The sequence below is a fragment of the Macaca mulatta genome, chromosome 17 (assembly GCF_049350105.2).
Source record: "Macaca mulatta isolate MMU2019108-1 chromosome 17, T2T-MMU8v2.0, whole genome shotgun sequence".
Classification (NCBI taxonomy): Eukaryota; Metazoa; Chordata; class Mammalia; order Primates; family Cercopithecidae; genus Macaca; species Macaca mulatta.
Window position 1 is genome coordinate 21530401 of NC_133422.1, and position 25290 is coordinate 21555690.

The 25290-nt window shown below is 37.1% G+C and overlaps 1 protein-coding gene across 8 annotated transcripts in view; it reads left to right on the forward strand.

The window, feature by feature from the left end:
- The window catches only part of DGKH (diacylglycerol kinase eta), a 204342-nt gene that overhangs the window by 144924 nt on the left and 34128 nt on the right, over positions 1 to 25290 (forward strand). For all 8 annotated transcript variants that reach the window (XR_013408040.1, XR_013408041.1, XR_013408042.1 and 5 more), the window contains 6 exons: positions 1976 to 2060; positions 5929 to 6014; positions 14227 to 14326; positions 16605 to 16878; positions 17968 to 18090; positions 22492 to 22623. Coding sequence is in view for 5 of the 8 variants with exons in the window: in XM_077974410.1 (XP_077830536.1) it covers positions 1976 to 2060; positions 5929 to 6014; positions 14227 to 14326; positions 16605 to 16878; positions 17968 to 18090; positions 22492 to 22623 (800 nt within the window). In the remaining 3 variants the exon portion in view is untranslated. The remainder of the gene's footprint in view (positions 1 to 1975; positions 2061 to 5928; positions 6015 to 14226; positions 14327 to 16604; positions 16879 to 17967; positions 18091 to 22491; positions 22624 to 25290) is intronic.

Consider the following 25290-nt stretch of genomic DNA (forward strand, 5'->3'; position numbering starts at 1 on the left):
GATTATAGGCGTGAGCCACCGTGCCCAGCCTCTTAGTTGTTGTTGTTGTTGTTGTTGTTGAGACAGAGTTCGCTCTGTCGCCAGGCTGGAGTGCAGTGGCACGCTCGCTGTGACCTCCGCCTCCTGGGTTCAAGCGATTCTCCTGCCTCAGCCTCCCGAGTAGCTGGGACTACAGGTGTGTGCCGCCATGCCCAGCTGATTTTTGTATTTTCAGTAGGGACAGGGTTTCACCATGTTGGCCAGGATGTTCTTGATCTCTTGACCTCGTGATCTGCCTGCCTTGGCCTCCCAAAATAAATTTCTTTTAAAGTATTTTCATGTCAAGAGTTGAATAGTAGCCAAAAGTAACTAGTTTACATATCCCAAAATATAATGTATGTCTATTGGGGGCTTTCTGGGAATTTGAATTTTTATGCAAACATTTATTCTCATAGGCTGAATGATACACTAGGCTCTGTTTAAATATTGATCTTGGAATTTTCCTCTGGGTTCTATCAATAGCTTCAGCTGTGTTATGCTTTCTTAAAATTCATGTGTTATGGTACTGCTTTTATTATGCTTTGTTTCTGTGTTAAAATCTTTATTTCACATCTTTTTTTTTTTCTTTTATTTTGAGATGGAGTTTTGCTCTTGACATTCAGGCTGGAGTGCAGTGGCACGATCTTGGCTCACTGAAACCTCTGCCTCAAGGGTTCAAGTGGTTCTCCTGCCTCAGCCTCCCAAGTAGCTGGAATTACAGGCACCTGCCACCACACACGGCTAATTTTTTGTATTTTTAGTAGAGATGGGGTTTCATCGTGTTGGCCAGGATGGTCTTGAACTCCTGACCTCAGGTGATCTGCCTGCCTTGGACTCCCAAAGTGCTGGGATTACAGGTATGAGCCACCGCACCTGGCCTTTTTTCTTTCTTTCTTTCTTTTTTTTTTTTTTTTTTTGAGACAATGTCTGGCTCTATCACCCAGGCTGGAGTGCAGTAGCGTGATCTCAGCTCACTGCAATCTCCACCTCCCAGGCTCAAGTGATCCTACCTCCTCAGCCTCCCAAGTAGCTGGGACTACAGGTGCGCAGCATTTTTTTTGTAGAGACGCGGTTTCACCATGTTGCCCAAGCTGGTCTGGAACTCCTGAGCTCCAGCTATTCATTCACTTTAGCCTCCCAAAGTGCTGGGATTACAGGGATGAGCCACCACACCTGGCCTTTGTTTCATATTTTGTTAGTCTACAATAATGTCCTGGCCTAACTGTTGTTCCCACATTTTGAAATTATTATTTTAAATAGAAAATTGGACTTGAGTTGATTGCTTTTCTCTAACACCAAATGATTTTGTGTTTGCTTTGAAATTAATACTTATAGCTAGTTGAAATAAATTTACTTCAGTTAAGTATTATTAATATTTCCCCCCTACTCCCATGGTTACATTCATTCTTTCTTAATTTAAGAAGGGGTATTTCGGTAATTTTCATTTTATGTATGTATAAGCTGATTTGGCAAGTTGAGTAACAGTTGAGTAACAGTTTATAGGTAGTATGTATTTATTTAAGACATTGTTTTACAACTTTGGGGTTATGACTCATTAGTAGTTTATAACCTAATTAGTAAACTGCAATGAGCATTATTTTTAAAATAGAATAGAAAAGAATGGAAAAGTCAGAATGCATTGTACCTGTGAAGAAGTGGGGGCGTTGTAACAAGTGTGGATTTCTTATTGTGGGCTATGGGTCTTAAAACATTTAGAAGCCACTAATTGGAGAAATGGTAAGATGTGGACATCATAAATTATGAATTCAACATTTTATCAGATTACTGAAATGTGATCTCTTTTCCCATTTTTGGTTGTTTTAAGATAAAATAAACCATAGTTCATGAATATGTGTGTGTGTGTGTGTGTGTGTGTGTGTGTGTGTGTGTATGTATGAGATGGTAACAGTTTATCTAATTTTAAGGAAATCTTAGACCAGAGTTTTTCTCCCTTTAGGTGGAGTATAATGACATATGAACTCAAATTGCCACCAAAAGCTTCCCTACTTCCAGGACCTCCAGAAGCATCTGAAGAATTTTATGTAAGACTTAACCCTTTACCTATCATTTGAAATGGGGGTGGGTATCTTGGACAACAAAATGTGAAAATGTACTCCTAATATATGGTAGCATGTTAACTTAATTTTATTTTGGGTGTATGGTCTCATTGACTACCTCTCGTCCTCTCCCCCAGAAAGAAGAATCCTGAGTCTAGGTTAGAGTCCTTCCATGACCAACCACACTGGGAGTGCCCAGTCACTCCCATTCCTGGGCCTCTTCTTGTGTAAAGTGAGGCTACAAACTCTTGGGAGTTAAATGATATAACAGATGTGTAAAGCAGTATCTCTTCTCCTGTCCAGATAATCCTCCCTGCATGTTCTACCTGCCCGTTTCCTTTGTGTCGGGAGAGCTCCAGGAAGGCCAGCTGATGTTTCCTGTTAGTGTTTATTCATCTTCTACTTTGGCCATTAGATTGTTTGGTTATCAGATGTTAGCTTCTTTAAACAGTCTCCAGACACACCAATACTCATGGCCAGAATATTATACAGTTTCTCTCTTACTGCTTGCTTTGCGTACTCTTTTCTTTTTCTTTTCTTTTTGAGACAGGGTCTTGCTCTGTGGCCCAGGCTGTCTGGAATGCAATGATCCAAACACAGCTCACTGCAGCCTTGAATTCCTGGTCTCAAGAGATCCTCCTGCCTTAGCCTCCCGAAGTGCTGGGATTACAGGCATGAGACACTGTGGCCGGCCCCTACTCTTTTGAAGGGACAGCAAGACAGGTCTCTGGGTTAAGCCTGTTGATAAAGAAAGAAAGACCACTTAATTCCATCTCTACTACAGACCATAAATGACTAATGTTTTTAAAGATTCAATGTTCTGATTAAACCTCAAAGCAGTGTAGATTTAAAACAGAACCTGACCTTCAGAGGATTATTCTCTGACACATTAAGACCATTTGATCTATGCTAGCTTATTTTTCCCTCCAGGAAAATTCATCTGTTTATTTCACAGTTGAAATCTTTGTTTTGTCATTAAGAAAATTATGATCTTGTCAAAACTAAGGCAAGGAATGATAACTACAAACATGGGGCTGTTTCTTAGAGAAGCTAGTTGTATTTTTAAAACATTTTCTGACATAAAAACTGCTGATAGCCAAACTGCTTCTAAAAAAATTCGGGAAATACCAAATTATATGAAAAAGAAAATAAAATCACCTGTAGTCCTACCACCCAGAGATAATCACTATTAAAGATTAATATATTTACCACTTGATTTTCAGCAGCATTTTTAGTTATGTGATTCCATAAACATAACGCATTTTTATAGAAACCAGTCCTTTAACATAACAGTATTTTTGTAAATGTTATTAATTTTCTTTCCAAAAAAGATGAAAAGGAGAATTTTTTTCTTCCATTTACTTCAGAAATGTGTTTTCTAGCATATAAAATAACAGTAAATAATTTACTTTTATCATTTATATATAATCACTAAATATGAGGTACAATTCTAAAGATATGAAGGAAATCTCTTTTTTTGTACAAAAGGGTTTTAAATGAAACTTTGCTTTTTAAAAATAAACTTATTTTTGTAACAAAGGGATAGCATACTTTAAGATAACAGATTAAATGAGTGTTCTGAATGGCCCTGGCTAGACCCTGAACTAGGCTGGCACCAGGAATGCCTTTTACTGTGTGTGACTTTTTTACCTTGAAAACTGAGATAAAAGTAGACTAAATCTTTCTTCTTAGCTTTTCTATATGTCATTAGCTGTGGGTCTTAGGCACATTACTCAACAAGCCTCGGGTTCTTTGGCTATAAAACAGGACAAAGGGGTAAATGTATACAGAGTGCTTAATTACAGTGCCTGCTACACATACAAAATGTTAACTCTTATTACTTACCTTTCTGACGCTGCTAAGTGACTGCATAATAGGTTAATAAGTTACATCTATAATTTTATCTTTGGACATAGAAGCTATTTTATTTTCCTCTGAGAGAAGTTGTATTTTTTGATCTTCAAATATTTTTAATGGACAAAAAGTTGGATTTTTTTAACATAAGTTTCAAATGGCATTAATCAAATGTTACTAATTAATCCATTAAACAACTGGCATTAATAAATGTGTTAATAGCATTAATGATCCTGTAAAATATTTTCTACCCTGCAGGGAAGAAAAATAAAACCAACCTCTGGAGAACATTTTATTTTTTCAAATTTTAAAGTTTATTTTTAGATGATATATTTTCATTTTTCTGATCCTAGCTGTAAAGATATAATTTTTAGTGTTTAAACTAAGAGATCAATGAAGTGGATCTGTGGGTCAATACAACATCATGTGTAACTTTGGAGCTCCTGGCCTGCCTTCCTTTCTTTAATGTAAAATTGCTTTCCTGTAGTGGTCTGCCTTTGAAGGAGGGAAGGTAGAAATTTAAAAGAGTAACATACTTTTGAAAGAGTAACATACCCACTGGTGGAATGAAGGTAAATTAGGAATGTGGTTCTTTTGGGAAGAGGCTAGTCAGGAAGGCTTTGTGGGGAAGGCTTATTCAGACTTAATTGAAGATTCTGAACTGAGGCTGATTGGTACAAGTAATGAAAAGATACCTGAGTCAGGCAGAAGAGCATAGGTGGCCAGCTTGCCTAGAGCAGATCATTTATACTAGAAAATGTTGAGCTGTGTGAAATGGAATATTATTTGAGGCATACATTTGATGTAAGGCTCTGAATATGAGGCTGTTTAAATATTGTATACATTTTTACATATTAGGAAAATGTATGTGTTCTTTCGACAGAATGTTAAAGTTTGAGTCAAATAGAGAAGTGATTATGGATGCTTTTGGCATTTTGACTATTGTTTAAAAGAAATATTTATTTACATGATTATATGAAAGTGCATTCAGCAGTTTTAAAAACTTTTTTTATTGAATCATACATACAGAAAGGTGCACAGGTCATAAATGTATAGCTTGGTAAATTTTTACAAACTAAACAAATCTTTGCCAGGCCACCCGACAGTGTTCAAGTTCCCCATAAGCCCCCTCATGCCCCCTTTCAGTCAAGACCCCCGCCTCCTACCCCAGTTATCACTATGCTAACTTCTAATAGCATAGATTGGTATCTGTTTTGTACTTTATAAAATATAATCATTTTGTGTGCTTTCATTTGTTTCTGGATTCTTTCACTCCATTCTGCTATTAGATGAATGCTGCTGTGAACATCCTAGTACATGTCTTTTGGTAAACATACTTCTGCATTTCTTTTGGGTGTAGATGTAGAAGTTGAATTTCTGAGTCCTGTGATATCATGGCATATGTTCAGCTTTAAGAGACCCTGCCAAATCGTTTGTGAGAGTGTATCAGTTTGCATTCCCATCAGCAGCGTATGAGAATTCTGTAGCTCCATAGCCTTGCTAGCACTTGCCATTTTCTAGTTGTTTTCATTTTAGCCATTTTGGAGCTGTATGGTGATACTGTGTTGTGGTTTTAGTTTCCATTTGCCTGATAGCTGAGATTGCATATGTTTTCATCTGTTTATGGGCCATTTGGATATTTTTATATTTAAATGTCTAGTCTTTTGCCCAATTTTTACTAGATTTTTTTGACTTTTATTGTACTACTTTGTAGGAATTATTTTTATATTGAGATATTTTTACATTAAAAATTTTTGTAAAGGGGTTTTTATGGATTTCTGTAAGAATATAAATTAAAGAATTCTAGAAACTGAAAGCCTTTTGCCAAAAGGAAATATTTATCTATTTTGCATAATGACTCTTTCATATATTTCATTATAGCCATTGCCCTGCCTAACACATGTCATGAAGGGCTCCATTTCTGGAGCAGCAATAAGTGAGTTGTGTAAATGCCAGCAACAATAATACAGTGTAGAGTTTTCTTTTTTCTTTTTTTCAGATGACGATTTATGAAGACTCAGTTGCAACGCATCTTACGAAAATCCTGAATTCTGATGAACATGCAGTGGTCATATCATCTGCCAAGTGAGTTGTGGGTTTTAAGTCTTTAAATATGGTGAAAATGAAATAATAGCTGGCTCCTACCATTTAGGTCATTTCTTTGTGAGTTTTCTTCTCAAAAAAAAATATCTTGGAAGTAGCTTATAAAATTAGATATACTAAATTTGGATTGATTTTTAAAAATCATGTTAGCATCTTATTTGCAGTGGCGTATACTTAGAGGGTTTTTTTAATGTTTAATTTGAAATATTTTTATCAAAAAGGTGTAAGAAGCATTTAGAGTTTAATTAACCTAAATATTTAAGGAAATGTTTATGATTACTTATAATATGGAAAACACATTTCATTATAATTCATTATTTCCATAAACATTACTATTTAGGATCACATTAGAAAAAGGAAAATGATAAGATTTTTCAAAATGATGTTTCTCAGCATGTTTAAATTGAATAATTAGATTTTAATTCAAAGTTATCAGATTTTAGTGAAGTTGATTTTGTGCATGGAGCCAAAGCTACTTGATGTTATTATCCCAAATGTTGCCTGGCTGGAATTTAGAATTTAGTTTTGAAGCATCCTATGCTGATGTCAAGAGACTGGAAAGTCGACTAGAAGAAGGGGTGACACCAGCTGAAATTTTCAAGCAAAAGAATGCATTCAAATTCTGGCTTAGCAAGCACGGGTTACTGTTACACAGGAAGAGAGGAGAAAAGGCGAAGAAGGAAAGAAAAGGAATGGGAAATGGTGGTGGTAAAGAAAAAATACACACGTTTTGGTATATTATGTACTTAATTCGCAGTGAAGTTGAGGAAAGACAAGATGAATCATTATAAACAAATCTGCTTGTGAAAAAAGTACAAAGTAGTAACAATTGCTTTTGACAACATATCCCCCAGAAATAGGAAACAACACTGCACAACAGGAAAAGAGTTGAATGGCTTACGACAAACGAAGCACACTAGTTGGCCCGGGAGAGGTGGGCTGCAGACTCTATTTGGCGGGCAGTGCTGCAGTTTTCTGTTTTGTGCAAATATTGGACTAAAGCGTCTTCTGCCATTTTTACTTAATTGAAAACAATTTCTTTACAATCATGTCACTAAAATAAAATACAGAAATAATTGGAAACTGCGTCGAATAGGAGACTGTAACTGTCATCTGTAACTTTATGGCTTAATTTTTCTTTTAAAGGAGAAAATTTAATTCTAACTTATGAATGTCAACAAAACAGAGTTTTAATATTTTAATATTGGAATTCTGTGTAAGATTGTATTTGAACCAGGTACAGTGGCTCATGCCTGTAATTCCAACACTTTGGGAGGCCAAGGTGGGCAGATTACTTGATGCCCAGGAGTTCAAGACCAGCCTGGGCAATATGACAAAACCTCGTCTCTACTAAAAATATATATACTAAAATTAGCCAGGCGTGGTGGTGCCTACCTGTAGTCCCAGCTGCTCAGGAGGCTGAGGTAGGAGGATCACTTGAGCCTGGGAGGTGGAGCTTGTACTAGAACTAAGATGGCGCCTCTGCACTCCAGCCTAGGTGACAGAGTGAGACCTTGTCTCAAACAAAAACAAAAAAAAAAAAAAAGATTTTATTAGAGAAAAGGTTTCCACTGCCAAAAATGTACTACAAAGGTGTTAAGATTAAGAATGATAGGGAGAGAAAGGGGTGGTTACTACAATTACCTGTTTGCATCTGTGGAAATTTCTTAGCAAGAATTCCTCTTAATTAAAAATATGTAAAATATATGAAAGGTAGTGATCAAACACATGAAAGTAAATATAAAGGTTTTGCTGACATCCAAACTGTAAAAAGTGGGCAGTTAAAATATTTGCTTAACTATATTAAACAAAAAATAATTCTCTTATGACTTGCTATACCTTAAAAAAGCTTCCATTACAGCTTTCCACCTTTTCTAGCAGTGTCCTTTGAAATGTCATATCAAAATACATTTGATTCACAGGGCAAGGGCCAGGCAATCACTTACATGTATGAACTGGGCCTGGGGTGAGAAAGACAACAGGGAGTGCTAAGGCCTGGGACAAACTGGAGATTTGTCCATTTCACCATCAAGCGATACAATTCATTGAAAACCCCAGCAGCACTGCCCACCAAACAGAGTGTGTAGCCCACCTCTCCTGGGCCAGCCATTGTGCTTCCATTCAGCTCTTTTTCTAGTGTTCAGTCCTGTTTCCTATTTGTGGGGGATATGGAAAGAAGGCCTCTTATTTCTCCCTCATGGAACTGTTAGGTTAATTAAGCTGAGTAATATAATAAGTATAGAGCTTATCAATGACAGAGGGCTATATTAAATTATGGTATCATCACCTCACGTTTTACCCAGTTACATTTCAGATGTTTTCTTTGACCTTGGCCTGACTCTTTGTCTAAGGCTCTGCTCTTAGCCCTAGCTTTGGGTTTCTCCCTAACCAGCTTGCCTGCCCTTAAGCAGATTCCATTCCAATCCGGGTCCCCTCTTGTCACTCACTCGTCTGTGCTTCCAGGCCTTTACAACCCCAGATACAATTCTAGGGAATTTGCCATAAAGAGGCTGAAGAGAAAAAAGGTGAGACAATATGTAATTATTTGGTACTAGTAATACAATATATGTTAAATTTTATTTATTATTATTGTTGTTTTTGGAAGAAAATCACTTTGTTCCAGTTATCTCACAAACAATAAAATCACAACAGTTGGTTTAAGAAGGCCACACAAACATTTACCCAGCCCCAAATTTTATGCCATCTTAATGAAATTCTGCACAGTAAGAATATCCTCTTCTACTGCAATTCTGAAGTAAGGAAGCTGTGAATGACAGAGGAGAGGCTTAACTGCTGGTTTCACACTTTATACCTTCACCATAACTGCTTCACCTTAACTACTGGTTTCACACTTTATACCTACATTTTTATGCTAAATTAACTTGGTCATGAAAGCCGATTTTCTGTGTCTTCAGTTGAACTTCTTGATTAGGCCAGTACATGTGCACGTCTGCACTGTTTCAGCACCTCATTGGAACCCTCACCGAGCTTGATGTCGCCCTAGTTCTGGGCACGCTCCAGAAACTGTTCTGTCTTACACAAGCAAGGCTGCTGCTGCTGAGCAGCTAGTCTCCCAGAGGCTCCTGGTAAGTGATGTCAGGCCTCGTGAGCCCAGCATTACCTCCTCTGTCGAAGGCCCCCATTCCCATGATAGTTGACTCAGTGTGTGCCCCACAGCAGGGCCCACAGCCACACCAGCTGCAGTGGTTGCCATCTGGACCATCAGACCCGGCTGCCAGGGTGCAGCAGTAGGAGACTCAACTGCAGAGGGTGGGGCCACTGCTCGCAGCTGAGCTGCTGGTGCTGGCCTGGGTGCAGGTCTCATTGGAGGTACCTGGCTGGCCAGAGGGGCCACACTGGAGGTGCAGCTTTGACTTCCATGCGCCATTGCAAATGGGCAGTGGCTCAGCATCTAAATTTCATTTTTATGGACATTTTCAAAGAAAACTGGTATAATTACTTCCCACCATACCCATCATTCAGTTTCAGTATTTATCAACATTTTGCCATCTGCTTCCTACTTTATTTTGCTACAGTATCTCTAAGAACATCCTGAAAATTATTCTACTACACTTTTGGCATATAGTCGTCCCTCTCTATCCATGGGGGATTGGCTCCAGGACCCCCTTGGATACCAGTATTCACAGGTACTCAAGTCCCTCATAGAAAATGCCATAGTATTTGCATGTAACCTACACACATCCTTCCACATACTTTAAATCATCTCTAGGTTACTTACAATAACAAATGTGTTTGCTATGTAAATAGTTGTTATACTATATTGTTTAGGGAATGATGACAAAAAAATGTCTGCACATATTCAGTGTAGACACAACCATCTGTTTTGTTTTTCAAATGTTTTCAATCCATGGTCGGTTGAATCCATAGATAATGGAACCCATGAATATAGAGGGCTGACTGTATGTGTGTGTGTGAACGCATATAATCTTTTAAAAAATCTAAAAATTAATCATAATTCTCTAATACCATCAATATTACTTAAGCCATATCCCATTTCCCCTAGTTTTCTCAGAAGTTTTTTTTGTGAACCTTGTCTGAATTTTGACAAGGTCTTTAAAACACACACACACACACACACACACACACACACACTTTATTTGTTCAAAATTCAGACAAAGTTCACACACTACATTTGAGTGATATCTCTTTAAGACTTTAAAAATCTTGACCAGGCATGGTGGTCCATGCCTATAATCTCAACACTTTGGGAGGCCAAGATGGGGGGATTACTTGAGCCCAGGAGTTCAAGACCAACCTGGGCAACATAATGAAATCCCCTCTCTACAAAAAAATTTTAAAATTAGCTGGGTGTGGTGGTATGTGCCTGTAGTCCTAGCTACTCAGGAGACTGAGGTGAGAGGATCGCTTGAGCATGAGAGTTCGAGGCTGCAGTGAGCTGTGATCACGCCATTGCACTCTAGCCTGGATGACAGAGTGAGACCCAGTCTTTAAAAAAAAAAAAAAATCTTAAAAAAATCTATAATGGTTCCCCTTTAAAAAACAATTCTTACTGAGGCATGCCATGTACAGTAAGCAACTAAATCACAAGAGCACAACTCAATGATTAAAAAAATACTGCATGTACACACAGTCTCTCTCTCTCTCACACACACACACACAGACACACACTTGTAATTACCACCTAGATAAAGAATTCCCTTATTTTGTGAATGTCATTTATTTATTCAGTGATACAACATTAAGGCAAAATGTTTTAACCCTCTTGTGTATGTTTGTATTTATTTCATACAATAATAATTCCTGGTAGCCTTAACTGTTTTCAGTTATTTTTAAAAAGTTGAAATGCTAGTGGAAAAGTTGTATTCCACTAACATAGCTAACATATGGGTTAACCTAAAACAACATTTCTTTGACCTTAGCACTTCATCAATTTGATATGGTAATAGGAGTTATCTTCTGAGAATCACAGCTCTAATTAGCAATCATAGATACCATTTATTAATAAAAATGAAAACCAGTTATTAAATCAGTTGTCTTTAGCTGCAATATATGTCTCTCCTTTTATTTAGTCAATAGTTTTAAAACTTTTTTAGCTTTAACAGTTGGAGTTAATTAGGATTTTTACTTATGCACTCTACTCACCCCCCAAGTTTTAAAATAAATGCAATTTGTTCTGTATACAAAAGTTTCAGAAAATGGGATAACTAACTAGCAGGAATATTGATGCCATTGTCATAGAACCATAGAATTTAGATTTGGAAACTGCTTTAGGGATAATTTAGGCCAACCTGCCTCATTTAATTAGTGAAGGGAGGTAGTTGTTAAAAATATTTCCCCAGAGCACAATCTAGCTAGAGACAAAGATAGCTAGAGATTTTTATGTGTTATGCGCTGATACTTCTAAATCATCTTCAGTTTCAAATTGGAACTTTTTATTAGATGAAAAATGAATTTTTCAGATTCCCAAACGATGACCCTGCCTGCCAATCTATGATTCTGTCTGGGTACCATTGCCAGATTTATCTTAGTGTAGTATGTGCATATTTTATTGTCATTTGCCCATACTTTCAGAAATTAAGTGGAAAGCTGGTAAATGAGGGTACTAATACTAGTGATGAGAAGTATGGGTCTAACATATGTAATATAGTGGAGATGATGGTGGAAATCATCAGGTATGTGAAATGTGGACTGTTGTTAGCCTCAACTGAGTATTTGGTTCACACAGTTGACTATGTTCAATTTTGAAGGAAGAGAACAAAATTAAAGAAATAAAATGTTGGAAATACCAAAAGTTCTGTCTAGGCCTTACGCAGTGGCTCACCTCTGTAATCTCATTGCTTTGGGAGTCCAAGGCAGGAGGACTGCTTGAGGCCAGGAGTTAGAGACCAGCCAGGGCGACACAGAGAGACTACATCTCTACAAACATTTCTTTTTTAATTAGCTCAGCGTGGTGACATGTACCTGTGGTCCTAGCTACTCAGGAGGCTAAGCTGGGAGGATCACTTGAGTCCAGGAGTTCAGGGCTGCAGTCACCTATGATCACACCATTGCACTCCAGCCTAGGCAACTGAGCAAGATCCCCATCTCTAAACATTTTATTTTTTAGAGTTCTAACATTGATTAAAGATATAATTGGGAATTTAGAATTTTTTAATCTCTATGGGAAAATCTGTGCTCTACTTTCACTTATTTGACTTTTGCACATCTTTTCTGGAAGTCTTATGCATAAAGTAGAAAACTGTGTGTATAGTTGGAGAATATCTTTTGTCTTCCTATGGTAAATACATCGTAAGATTGTCTTTTCTCCAATTTGCAAGTTTCTGGTTGGTAGGACTTTGCAATCATACTATTTTTAAGAATATATTTTATTTCTGTTTTAATAACTCTACATCCACTATTTAGGTATAATAAAAGGTTACTTCATTCCCCCAGAATATAAATATCTATATTCCTTCTAGCGTATGGAACTTAATGAGCCATAAGATAAAGCATGTCTTCTGATTCTCTCCACACTTGTGTGACGAGCACTCTCCTAACTTTCACTTGCCCCTTCCTCAGCTCCTTTGGCCACTACTGTCACAGGATCATAGTGTCTCTGTCAGTCTCTGTTGGCTCAGTGACGTGGCACACTGAGGAGGGGCACTCCTGCTGCCCTTTTCATTTCTAGGCTGATGGGCTGAAGGGCTCTGTCTCTAGGAGTGAGTAAAATACCAACAAAAGTGTTATGATAATGATATGACATATGCAGTTTCACAAACCAAGAGAAAATTATGTCAAGACGATGTTATAATAATGGCAAGAAAAACCTCTATTTTGGAGTTACAGAAAGAGGCATCAATGCTTCTCTTCCTTAAAGTAGCGCATCTTACAGATGCTTTCAGTAAAATGCATAGAAGAGATTTTGTGATAGTGTTATATTTCAAGAAAGCCCATGCAGTATTGTTCTTGATCAACGAAGAGAAAACTTGACACGAAGTACTTGAATGCATGTCTAGTAAATGATAAGCTAGATTCTCTGTAGAAATTTGAGTTTAAAAAGCCAACGAGGAAGTTTCAGGATTAGAAAATATTACCTTTTGTTCAAATAAAATCTAGAAATGTTTGCTAAAAAAAAAAAAAAAAAAAATTATTAGAAGTAATACAATTTCCAAGATGATAAATCTGAAGGTTGGTAGTGTGTGTGTCTGTTGGGGGAGGGGTGGTGGTGGTGTGTGTGTGTCCTGTATCTATTGAATTGCTCAAGTTCATAATACTGAAGTATATGGAAATTTACCATTTTGCCACTCAACTACCAGAGAAAGTTGTGAGTGTAATAGAAAAGATAACTGCTAGAACCTTTTTTTAATTTAAATTTCTCAATGTATATCAATGATAGAGGGCGATAGTATGATTTTAAAAATAGCCTGATTCTATCAGCATAAGCCTTTGCTTTAAAAAAGCTGGTCATATACCATTCTGTTGATTGTTGTTTTTAATCCAACACCAGATCCAGATCCAGATCCAAAGCCTTTCAAAGGCAGATTTTGTTAGTGTTTCAAGTTATTTTGCCTTTTAGCTTATTTCTATTGCAAAGAAGCCAAATGTAATTAAAATAAACAAACAAGTAAACCATATACTGCTGACACTAACAAGACCTAAATTAGTCTTGTAGTTATCGCATTGGTTATCTCAAGGAAGAAATGAATAGATTTACAGAGAATATAACTTAAGTGGCAGATTTGTTTTCAGCATAATGCACAAACTCTTTCTCTTCAGTAATAATATATTGTAACTGTAACAATCAAAATATCCATATGATGAGCAGTGGCTTGACAGTGACAAGTGATAATCTTATCTTTGTTCGACACTGCAATTTCTGTTATGAAAATATATAAGCTTTAGAATTCCAGTGGAGAAAGCAAGATAATGCTTTATCATTTTTAAATGGGATGTACAAATACTTAATTTAAATATTTGAGGATAGCTTGTTATAACATTAATTACTATAATTTGAGTAATATACAGCAAGGCTTATTCACGTATGCATTTATCACTTAGAATGTCTTGAACTTTTGTGAGACAAACTGCGCAGCAGATAGAAGCGTAGATTTATGTACAGATGACCCAGATATTTGACAGTTTGCTGAATTGTGTTTCTTTTTAAATATATTCATAAATCAAAGCAAATCAATTCATGAAGCTTACTAAATTGTACAACTTCTTTTCCTCAAAGGACACTATGTGAAACTGTAAAGGACTTCGTTGCCAAAGTAGAGAAGACATATGACAAAACCTTGGAAAATGCCGTTGTAGCTGATGCCGTAGCCAGTAAAGTAAGAGGGGACCCTTCAGGGCATGAGAGTTGTTTACACACAATGCTCACATTCAACTGTGTTTCAGAGCTAAATTGATTAAGTGGTTTTCCTGCCAAAACATCTTAAATTGAAAGAAAAATTACTTTGAATCAGATCTGAGGATTTTTAAAAATATTCTATTTTATTGTTACACTTTAATATGTAGGAAAACTACATTGCTGAAAACCTAACTCACATCCCTGTCCCAGTGATTTTTGGAGACAGAGTCTTGCTTTGTTACCCAGGTTGGAGTGCAGTGACACTATCTCTACCCACTGCAACCTTCACCTCCCAGGTTCAAGCGATTCTCCTGTCTCAGCCTCCCAAGTAGCTGGATTACAGGGGCTTGCCACCACACTCAAATAATTTTTGTATTTCTAGTAGAGACAGGGTTTCACCATGTTGGGCAGGCTGGTCTCGAACTCCTGACCTCAGGTGATCCATCTGCCTCAGCCTCCCAAAATGCTGGGATTACAAGTGTGAGCCAGCACACCTGGCCATGATTGACTGAAGGGCAGATGCATAGCAATCAGACCACAGGGGACCCCATGCAGCTGGGTTCCAGTGGGGAAAGCAAGGCTTTCCGTTTCCAAGCAGATTTGGGCCCAGTTCAGCTCTGTTCCAGCATGGTTCTTTGGATTTCCTAGACATTACAATTCTTGGTCTCTTTCAGAGTGCTGCTTCTTGCATTGCCTTTTTCTTTAGAGATTTCTTTCCCCTTTTTTTTTTTTTTTGAGACGAAGTCTCACTCTGTCGCCCAGGCTGGAGTGCAGTGGCCAGATCTCAGCTCACTGCAAGCTCTGCCTCCTGAGTTTACGCCATTCTCCTGCCTCAGCCTCCCAAGTAGCTGGGACTACAGGCGCCCGCCACCTCGCCTGGCTAGTTTTTTGTATTTTTAGTAGAGACGGGGTTTCACCGTGTTAGCCAGGATGGTCTCGATCTCCTGGCCTCGTGATCCGCCCGTCTCGGCCTCCCAAAGTGCTGGGATTACAGGCTTGAGCCACCGCGCCCGGCCTTCTTTCCCCTTTTATAAACTAAAATAAGAACAGTTTACTGAACCTTAAAAACTACTGCCTTTGTTTTCATAAGTTCACAACAGGGACCTTCTTACAAAAGGCTTGAGTATCTCGGACTTGCAAACGAATCAGCTTCCCCAAATCCGTGCTGGAGATGGCAGTTAAATTGAGTGGAAGGAAAAGAAAATAGAAATAAATATATTTTTGAATATTTTTCTCATTGCCGTATTTTCCTCTCAGTGTTCAGTCCTGAATGAGAAGCTCGAACAACTGCTGCAGTTGAAGTTTTCTGCTTTTTTCTCTTGTCTTTCTGCTCTGTGGAGAGTTTCAGAAAATAGAAACCCTTTCTGGCCATACTTCTGTTTCTAAACTATTTCTGCTGTAATCTTGTCTCAGCATATCATCAAAGACAAATAGATGAGGAGGAAAGGGACTGGAAATTTTATGGAGATGAAAAGTATATTGGGGGTAGCATCAACAGCTTCAGTCCTAAATGTTTCTTCACCTCTCGTAATACAAGAGAAGCAGAAAGAAACAAGGGCTTGCCTAGTGCATGCTTTTCTTTCTGTATTCCTCTTCTTTTCCCTCCTTATCCTTGTGCCTTTTCCTTCCTGCACTTTCTTTGAGCCAATAATCCCTTAGGCATTGTTCATCCCTTTGCAAACCAAAGCTTTGAAGAGGAGTTTGCTACGGCCTAGCCAGACGTGCCGTTTGTGATGCTCAGAATGGTGCATTAAGTCAGTTACTTTTTTTAAAAAGTTGATCCAGTGTTTTGTTATAATGTATAGCAAATTTTGTGTAATTTTTTACATAAAGCATCACTTTGTATAAAGTGTCTGTTGTGTTATTTTAAGAAAAATAGCTGTGTACACATTGTAAAGATTTTTTTCCCCATGAAATGGAGTCTGAGTGACTCTGAAATTACGAATCAATGAAATTCTGTAATAATTGTGCCAACTTAAAAAGTTATAAATTATTCCATGTAGTAAACATCAATAAAGACATCGTCCCTCTAAATCAAAAACCATAATTTAGATTATCATTGTCTATCTCTACTAAATGGAGGTTTTAAAATTAGCAGCTTCCAGAACCAAAGCATCTACAAAATTAAAGGTGGGAATTTCAGTGTTTTTCTCTCTAGTAATTACACTTCAAAACATCTCTATAAAAATTTCTTGTACTTTGTCTGCTGATCTTGATTATTTTTGAATATTTTTCTCATTGCCGTATTTTCCTCTCAGTGTTCAGTCCTGAACGAGAAGCTCGAACAACTGCTGCAGGCTTTGCACACAGATTCTCAGGCTGCACCTGTTCTCCCTGGCCTCAGCCCTCTCATTGTGGAGGAAGATGCTGTGGAATCGTCCAGTGAAGAGTCCCTGGGTGAAAGCAAAGAACAGCTCGTGGATGACGTTACCAAACCTTCTTCCCAGAAAGCCGTCAAACCAAGAGAAATCATGTTGCGGGCGAATAGTTTAAAGAAAGCAGTGAGGCAAGTCATCGAGGAAGCCGGAAAAGGTACACATTAACAAGCTTTGGAAGAAGTTGGCAGCATTTCTACTGCAAGCATAACAGAGTTTTCATAGTGGTCAGATTGGACACACTCTTTAAAAACAAAATCTTTAAGGCAAGATAGAAGATAAAGTCATTATAAGAAAACTTGTACATTGTCTTATATATTGTAATAGTAGTAGTAAGAATCAGCATATTAGTGAGGAATAAAATAAAATATCAGAAATAAGTTAAATTGAAACATTTCTATCTAAAATATAAAACTAGTTTAAATGACATAGAAAAAATTTTAGATATAGTTTACTTAATTGGAATCTGTTGAATTCTTGAAGAAAGTCAAACCTGTAAACCTACTTTGAAAATATAGAAAAGAAAAATTTTTTTGAGACAGGGTCTCACTCTGTTGCCCAGGCTGGAGTACAGTGGCGTGATCTCAGCTCACTGCAACCTCCACCTCCCAGGCTCAAGCTATCCTCCTCCCTCAGCCTCCTCAGTAGCTGGGACCACAGATGTGCACCACCATACCCAGCTAATTTTTTGTAATTTTGGTGGAGGTGGGATTTCACCACGTTGCCCAGGCTGATCTCAAACTCCTGGGCTCAAGTGATTCACCCATCTCAGCCTCCCAAAGTGCTAGGATTACAGGCGTGAACCACTGCACCCTGCCAGAAACTATTTTCTTAACATTAATTTCCCAGATGTTTATGTTGCTTTATTAAGAGCTTATAAAAGCTCTGCCTTGTTTTAATTAATGTGTATATCAGTACTTCTCAGAATTTTAGCTATGGTCTGAATGTTAATGTTAATAGGAATAATTAATGTTCAAAAACCCCTTTATAGGTTGTAACTTGTATTTCATTCTCTAAAATCTTATACTTTACTTTTTTATTCTGATAAAAATATAATTTTAGCAACTTTAGTTTTTAATCTTTAGTTCTTCAGACCTCAACCCCAAGTTCATTGCTAAATAGTGTTTATTTGTGAATCTGGAATTTCTTTTAGCATATGTTTCAATTTTCCTTTCCTAAGCATATGTTAATATTAATGGACTTTATTTTTACCTATCCAAACTGTTTATCTTCTTACTACCTGAAGTTATGGATGACCCGACAGTTCACCCCTGTGAACCAGCTAATCAGTCCTCTGATTATGACAGCACAGAAACAGATGAGTCTAAGGAGGAAGCCAAAGACGATGGTTCCAAAGAATCATTAACTGGTGAGGAAACGGGAAAAAAATTATTTTGGAATTAAATAAAATGTCATTTTGCTTTTAGTTTTCAAAAGGCTGATCAGTTTGAAAAAAACTATTTGTATTTTTATTTTTGAAGAGGCTTTTTGGAAGTTAATGCTTAGATAGATATTCATGAATAATAAAATAATTAAGATTAAACTATTGTCCAGTGCTCTCACATCCCTCTCTTATCATGTAATCTAGAGATGTAACAGTAAACTAAGGATTATAGGACTAAGGATGATTAAATATGTTGGTTTTCCTGAGGAAAGAGGAAAGAAACACTTAAATCATCTGATTTGAACCCATTATAGCTCACAGATTTCTTTGAGAATTGTAAGAAAGCTACAGCTCTCCTAACGCTCCAAATGCACAAAATTGGGCATGTAAGTGATTCAGCAGTCCCTTCAGTTCCATCAGTCAGCCTTCTGGGTTGATAGTCCTTATTAAGCTTCAAAATCACAGGACTTTAAAGCAAGCTTTAAAATCACAGGACTTCCAATTACAGGCCTTGCTTTGTTGAAATTATTTTTGTAAGGAAAGGAATATGTAATCGCCTGAAGAATGTTAAATATTTTTCTACCTTTTAGATTTTAATTGAAAATGAATTTATACTTTTAATATTTTATATTGCCTAAGGGAAAAGTTTCTAACTTACTGGAATAAAAGCAGAAATTAAAATATTAATGAAGATGAGGCAACACAAAAATAAATACATGGCACTTATGAAAAGTCAGCACCATTATATCAGAACTGTTTGCAGTCACAATGGACATTGGGGACTCTAGAAGTGGGAGGGTGGGAATGGTGGAAAAGCTAACTATTGGGTACTATGCTCTGTACCTGGGTGATGATATCAATCATACCCCAAACCTTAGCATCACTCAGTATACTCAGACAGTAAACCTGCACACGTCCCCCTGAATCTAAAATAAAAGTTGAAATTATAAAAAAGGAAACGTTTTCATACAAGGAAAAAAATCAAATTTATGGAGAGCTGACCATATCAGATTAACATTTTCTGCCTGAGCTCTGGCACGATGAAGACCTTTCATTCCCCATGTTTATGGCCGATTTCCTACAGGACTAGTAGTAGTGAGTACATTTTAAATGTTACGTGTTTGAAACATTACTTGTTAACTTTGAAAAAAATTAGATGGTAGGTTTATTAATATGTTGTTGCTGAGTTCTAGCTTTAATATGAAGCTAAATAAGTAGAATGTAAACTTAGTAAGTAAAAGGAAAGATAATTGATAAAATTATTTGAAATTTAAATACCTGTTTTTATCTTATTCTCAAAAAAATTTTAAAAATGTTTGCAATCATTAACTTTTTGCTTTTACTTTCACTACTTATAAACTTGGGCAAATTTCTTAACCTCTCTGTGGTTTTCTCATCTCTCATATGAGGATAATAATCTACCTACTTCATTGGGTTGTTGCGAAGGTTGAAAAGTTACTGTATGTAAAGTGCCTAGAATAGTGTCTGGTAGATAGTGCTGTCTGAGTGTTCACTGTCATCTTTATTGTTGTTATTTTTATTGCTACTGCTGCTGCTGCTGCCACTAATTACATTAACTGTGAGAGAATATTTCATTGTACTTGAGACTCTTAAAGACTTTGAAATCAGACCTCATGGACCTCACATGTTCAGCATACAACCCAATGCAGGCATGTTCTAGGACCCTTGAAGCAGATGGCCACAAGCCTTAGGACCACTGACTTTCAATACACCCCTCTCTTATGGTCAGCTCTAATTGTTAGAAAGTCATTCTTTATATTGAGCTATTTTCTCCCTTAAATTTCTACCCATGATTACAGTAATTATTAGGTTTTATGAATGATAGTTTGACAGTAACAACTACTGGCCTTTATGTAGTGCTTATGGTTAGTTTAAGGAGCAATTTCATATACATTTCACTATATCAAAGAGGACTCTGCCTTTGGAGTTATTTCTCCTCTTCCTCCTCCCCCTCCTCCCCCCTTCCTCCTCCTCCTCCTCCTCCTTCTTCTTCTTCTTCTTCTTCTCCTTCTCCTTCTCCTCCTCCTCCTCCTCCTCCTTCTCCTTCTTCTCCTTCTTCTCCTTCTTCTCCTTCTTCTCCTTCTTCTTCTTCTTCCTCTTTTCTTTCTTCTTTCTTCTTCTTCTTTCTTCTTCCTTCTTCTTTCTTCTTCCTTCTTCTTTCTTCTTTATGTGGCCGCCCTTAAATGATACCGAAAACAGCTTTGGTGGCATCAGACCTTCTCTCACCTTACATGTTCTTTTCCAGATGATTGACCCTAAAATTTCTCTACCAGTTTTTAAGTTGATGATTTTAAACCTTTTGTTTTTCTGGTTGCACCCATTTGGTCAATGTTTATCTTAAAATGTGATGCACTCTTTTAAACAAAATTCTTCAGATATTTTCTGTGGTGTATTAGCACATTGGTACCCGTACACTACTCATTCAGGACATTTTTGATGTTACAAAGACGACCCAAGACTTCTCTTTTTTAAAACCTAATTATAGTAGTCTACACTCATCCCAATGAACTTTTATCTTTTTTATTTAGATCCATTATTTCATCCTGTGAAGTCTTGTGAAGCTTGATTCTATCATCTTAAGTTTATTTCATCTGTGAATTTGATAAGCAGGGCTTAGATGTTTTCATCTATTAGAAAGTATTGATTGAAGCAGAGCTGACAATGGCATCCTTACTATACACTAATAATTCCTCCTAAGATGATGGCTGTTAGGATTGGTTTGTCAAAGCTTATTTAATGGTTTTCCATCTGGTTATCATCCCACCTTACCATACTCTTAAACTTGACACTTCCATTGTGGCCTGTAAAGGAAATTAAAAAATACAAATATAGTGCTGTAAATGTTGATACTGAAATAGACGCAGATTTAGAAAAGTCTTTAATGGTACAGTATTTGGTCTTTATTTTGGCTAATAATCTGACTTGTTGGAAATCAGTAGCAATAGTGGAAGTAGAAGTATATGAAATACTACTTTTTGAGGCACATTTATTGTGTCATGTAATAATTCATATGTCTGAGATGTGAGACAGTATATTAATATGATTGATGAGATTATTTATTTAAGAAGAACCAGAAAACATTAATTTAGTTACCTGTAATGGAACATCAGTCTTAGTCATTAGTACACTCCCTGCTTTTTGTCAGAGTTGAACATCAAAAAGTTGTTTTTATGAGAAAATAGCCCAGGAGTCCTATCTATTTTAAAAAGGGGTGGCTGTTCTGTTACTTTACTGCAATGGGACTGGTTTTGAATGAGAGAATAGAGTGTAAAATTAATATAGTTAGCTTGTAATTAGTTTTAGGGAGAGTGAAGATAATTTTTAGAGTATTTTAAAATTGAGTTTGAGAATTACTGTTTCTTAAAAATACTTACCAGTAACTCCTAAATTGGTTAAAGGTACCATTTGCTCTGCATTAACTTGCCTCAGTTTAGAGTTAAATCTTTCTTTTTGTTGTTTACTTTGAGAATAATTATATTTTAGAATAATTTTTCACATGTATTGAACTTTTACAGGAATATGATAGAACTGTTTGGGCAAATCATCATTTTGAATAAATAAGAAGTACAGGAAAAATATGTTAATTTCACTTGAAGATAGATGCTATTTTTCTTCCATTTATTTGTTTATTTATGAGCCAGAGTCTTATTCTGTCACCCAGGCTGGAGTACAGTGATGTGATCATAGCTCACTGTAACCTCAAACTCCTGGGCTCATGTGATCACTCCAGCCTCAGCCTCCCAGGTAGCAGGGACTACAGGTGCATGCCACCATGCCTGGCTAACATTTTTGTAGAGACAGGGTCTCGCTCTGTTGCCCAGTCTGGTCTTCAATTCCTGACTTCAAGCGATCCTCCTGCCTCAGCCTCTCAAAGCTCTGGGATTACAGGCATGAGCCACCACACCTAGCCTCTTCCATTTATTGAAGGCAATGTTAAATCATGTTTCATGTGTTTGCTCCGGGAATTACATTAATTAAATTTGATCATTCATTTGATATTTATGAGAAAAGGATTACATGGGTAGGGTGCATTATAACACATGTGTTTCATTTTCAAAAATAAGCAGACTTCAAAAGTTTCATTTATCTTTAAGTGTGAGTTGATCATATTCACATTATGAGTATTAGTGACCTTTAATTATGGTAGACATCTATTTCTACTGATCTTCTTCTATTTGAGATGAGGAATCAAGACTTCTGATTCCCTCCATGTAAGTCTCAAGAAAATGTAAACAACAGCTACGCATAATATTTTCATTTCTACTGATTGATTTAAACATTATTTTATGTTTTAAATTTATAGGAACTTGGTTATTTTTATAGCTTTATCATTGTCTCTTTTTAATCTGGACTTTTTGCCAACAGTTAAAACTGCACCTCGGTCTCCAGATGCCCGGGCAAGTCATGGCCATTCCCAAACTGATTCTGTCCCTGGTCCAGCTGTGGCAGCCAGCAAAGAAAACCTCCCTGTGCTCAATACCAGAATCATCTGCCCAGGTAGTACAGATTCTGAAACACTGTGTGTTTTTCAGGATTTCTGCGAAAATGTTAAGTATTTCTTTCCATTACTGTGGAAACATGTTCTTAAAGATAACTGTTCTTTTAGTAGACTGTTCTTGTTATACTTTCAGTCAGAATCTAGGCCCCTAGATTCTTCCCTGTATAGCAGTTGCCTAGAAAGTATTAAAACACATGTTTTGGCTGTGCTCAGTGGCTCACGCCTATAATCGCAGCACTTCGGGAGGCCAAGATGGGGAGATCACAAGGTCAGGAGTTTGAGACAAGCCTGGCCAACATGGTGAAACCCTGTCTCTACTAAAAATACAAAAGAATGAGCTGGGTGTGGTGGCGCACACCTGTAATCCTAGCTACTCAAGAGGCTGAGGCAGGAGAATTGCTTGAACTCAGGAGGTGGAGGTTGCAGTGAGCTGAGATCGCACCACTGCACTCCAGCCTGGGAGACAGAGTGAGACTCCGTCTCAGAAAACAAACAAACAAACAACAAAAAAACCACACGTGTTTCTGGGTCCTGCCCTGAGAAATTATGGTTTGGTAGTTCTGGAGTGGAGTCCAGGAATCTGCATTTACTAAGTTCCCAAAGTAAGTCTGAACTTACGTTCTACTACTTCTTAAGCTTTCCTTTTGGTGTTTTTTAGTCAGCATTCTGCTGAATCCTTTTGGTTTTTAAGTCGTAAGTCTCTCTGTAGTCATTTTTAGACAACATTGATGTAAATTATTCATAATTTTGGATTAGGCAATGATTTCTTCGATATGATAAGCACACACCACAAAAGACAAATAAATTGGACTTTACCAAAATTAATAGTATTGTGATTCAAAGGACACTATTGAGAAAGTGAAATGACAACTTAAGAATTTACAAATAATATATCTGATAAAGGTCTAGTATCCAGAACATATAAAGAACTCTTAAAATTCAACAATAAAAAGGTAAATATCTTGCTTTTAAAATGGGAAAGGAATCTAAATAGACATTTTCCCAAAGAAGATACACAAATAGCCAATAAATACACGAAAGGATGCTCAACATCATTAGTCACCGGGGGAATGCAAATTAAAACCATAACGAGTTGCCCCTTTATGCCACTAGGATAACTGTGATCAAAATAGACAGATGATAACAAATATTGGCAAAGATGTGAAGAAATTAGAACTTTCATACATTGGTGGTAGGAATGTAAAATGGTGCAGCCATTTTAAGAATAGTTTCACAGTCCCGCAAAAAGTTAAACATAGAGTTTACATGTAACCCAACAATTTTACTACTAGGTATACACCCAAGAGAATTGAAAATACATGTCTACACAAAAACTTGTACGTGACTATTTATAGCAGGATTCACAATAGTCCCAAAGTGGAAGCAACCCAAACATCCATCAGTTGAATGGATAAACAAAAGTGATATATTCACACCATGGAATATTACCTACCCATTAGAAAGAATGGAGCACTGATACATGCTATATAGAAACACTATGGAAAGTGAACCTAGAAGCCAAATGTAATATGACTGCGTTTGTATGAAATGCGCAGAATAAGCATGAAAGTAGATCGTGGTTCCCAAGGAACTGGAGGTGAGGTGATCGATGGAATGGAAAATAACAGCTAGTGGGTGCATCATTACTTTGCAGGGAAACGAAAAGGTTTTAGAATTAATAGTGATGGTTGCACAACTTTGTGTATATAATACAAACAACTGAATTATCTAAAAACTTTAAAAGGGTTAATTTTATAATATATAAATTGTATCAGAATAGAAATATTAAAAGAGAAAAAGAAAGATCAGTCTGGAACAAACTGGTTCTGGAAAGGCCTTCACATTTAGAAGCTGTGTTCCTATTCCAACTAGGAACCTTGGGATAACCCCTCTGGAATAAAGTTGAAGAATATGGCTAACCCTAAAACATCTTAGATAATATTAACACTTGGCTTGGCTGGGCACGGTGGCTCACGGCTGTAATCCCAGCACTTTGGGAGGCCAAGGCAGGCAGATCACCTGAGGTCAGGAGTTTGAGACCTGGCTAACATGGTGAAACCCTGTCTCTACTAAAAATACAAAAATTAGCCAGGCATGCTGGCACACTCCTTTAATCCTAGCTACTTGGGAGGCTGAGGCAGGAGAATCCCTTGAACCCGGGAGGCAGAGGTTGCAGTGATCCAAGATCATGCTACTATACTCCAGCCTGGGCGACAGAGTGGGACTCTGTCAAAAAAAAAAAAAAAAAAAAAAAGGGAGGGAGGAAGGAAGGAAGGAAGATATTATTAACACTTTCCTCTGGGGCAGCTGGAGTGTGGCTCTCACCTCTCCAAACTGTTCTTTATGCTTACTAAATTTATTGTTTTCTTCATTCATTTACTTGTTTAGACATAAAGGAAATTGGCATAAAGAAGTATGCCACAGTATATTCAAAACTATGTCATTAAACGAAAGAACAAAATTCATTGTATTTGATAATCGCCTAAACATTAAAATAATGAATGATAATAATTCCCTAAGAAGAGCATAGTGCTGAGGAAAGGAATGTTTGCTAAAGAAAGGACTTGCTGGGCATGGTAGCACATGCCTGTAGTCCCAGCTACTTGGGAGACTGTGGTGGGAGGATTGCTTGAACCCCGGGAGATTGAGGCTGCAGTGAGCTGTGA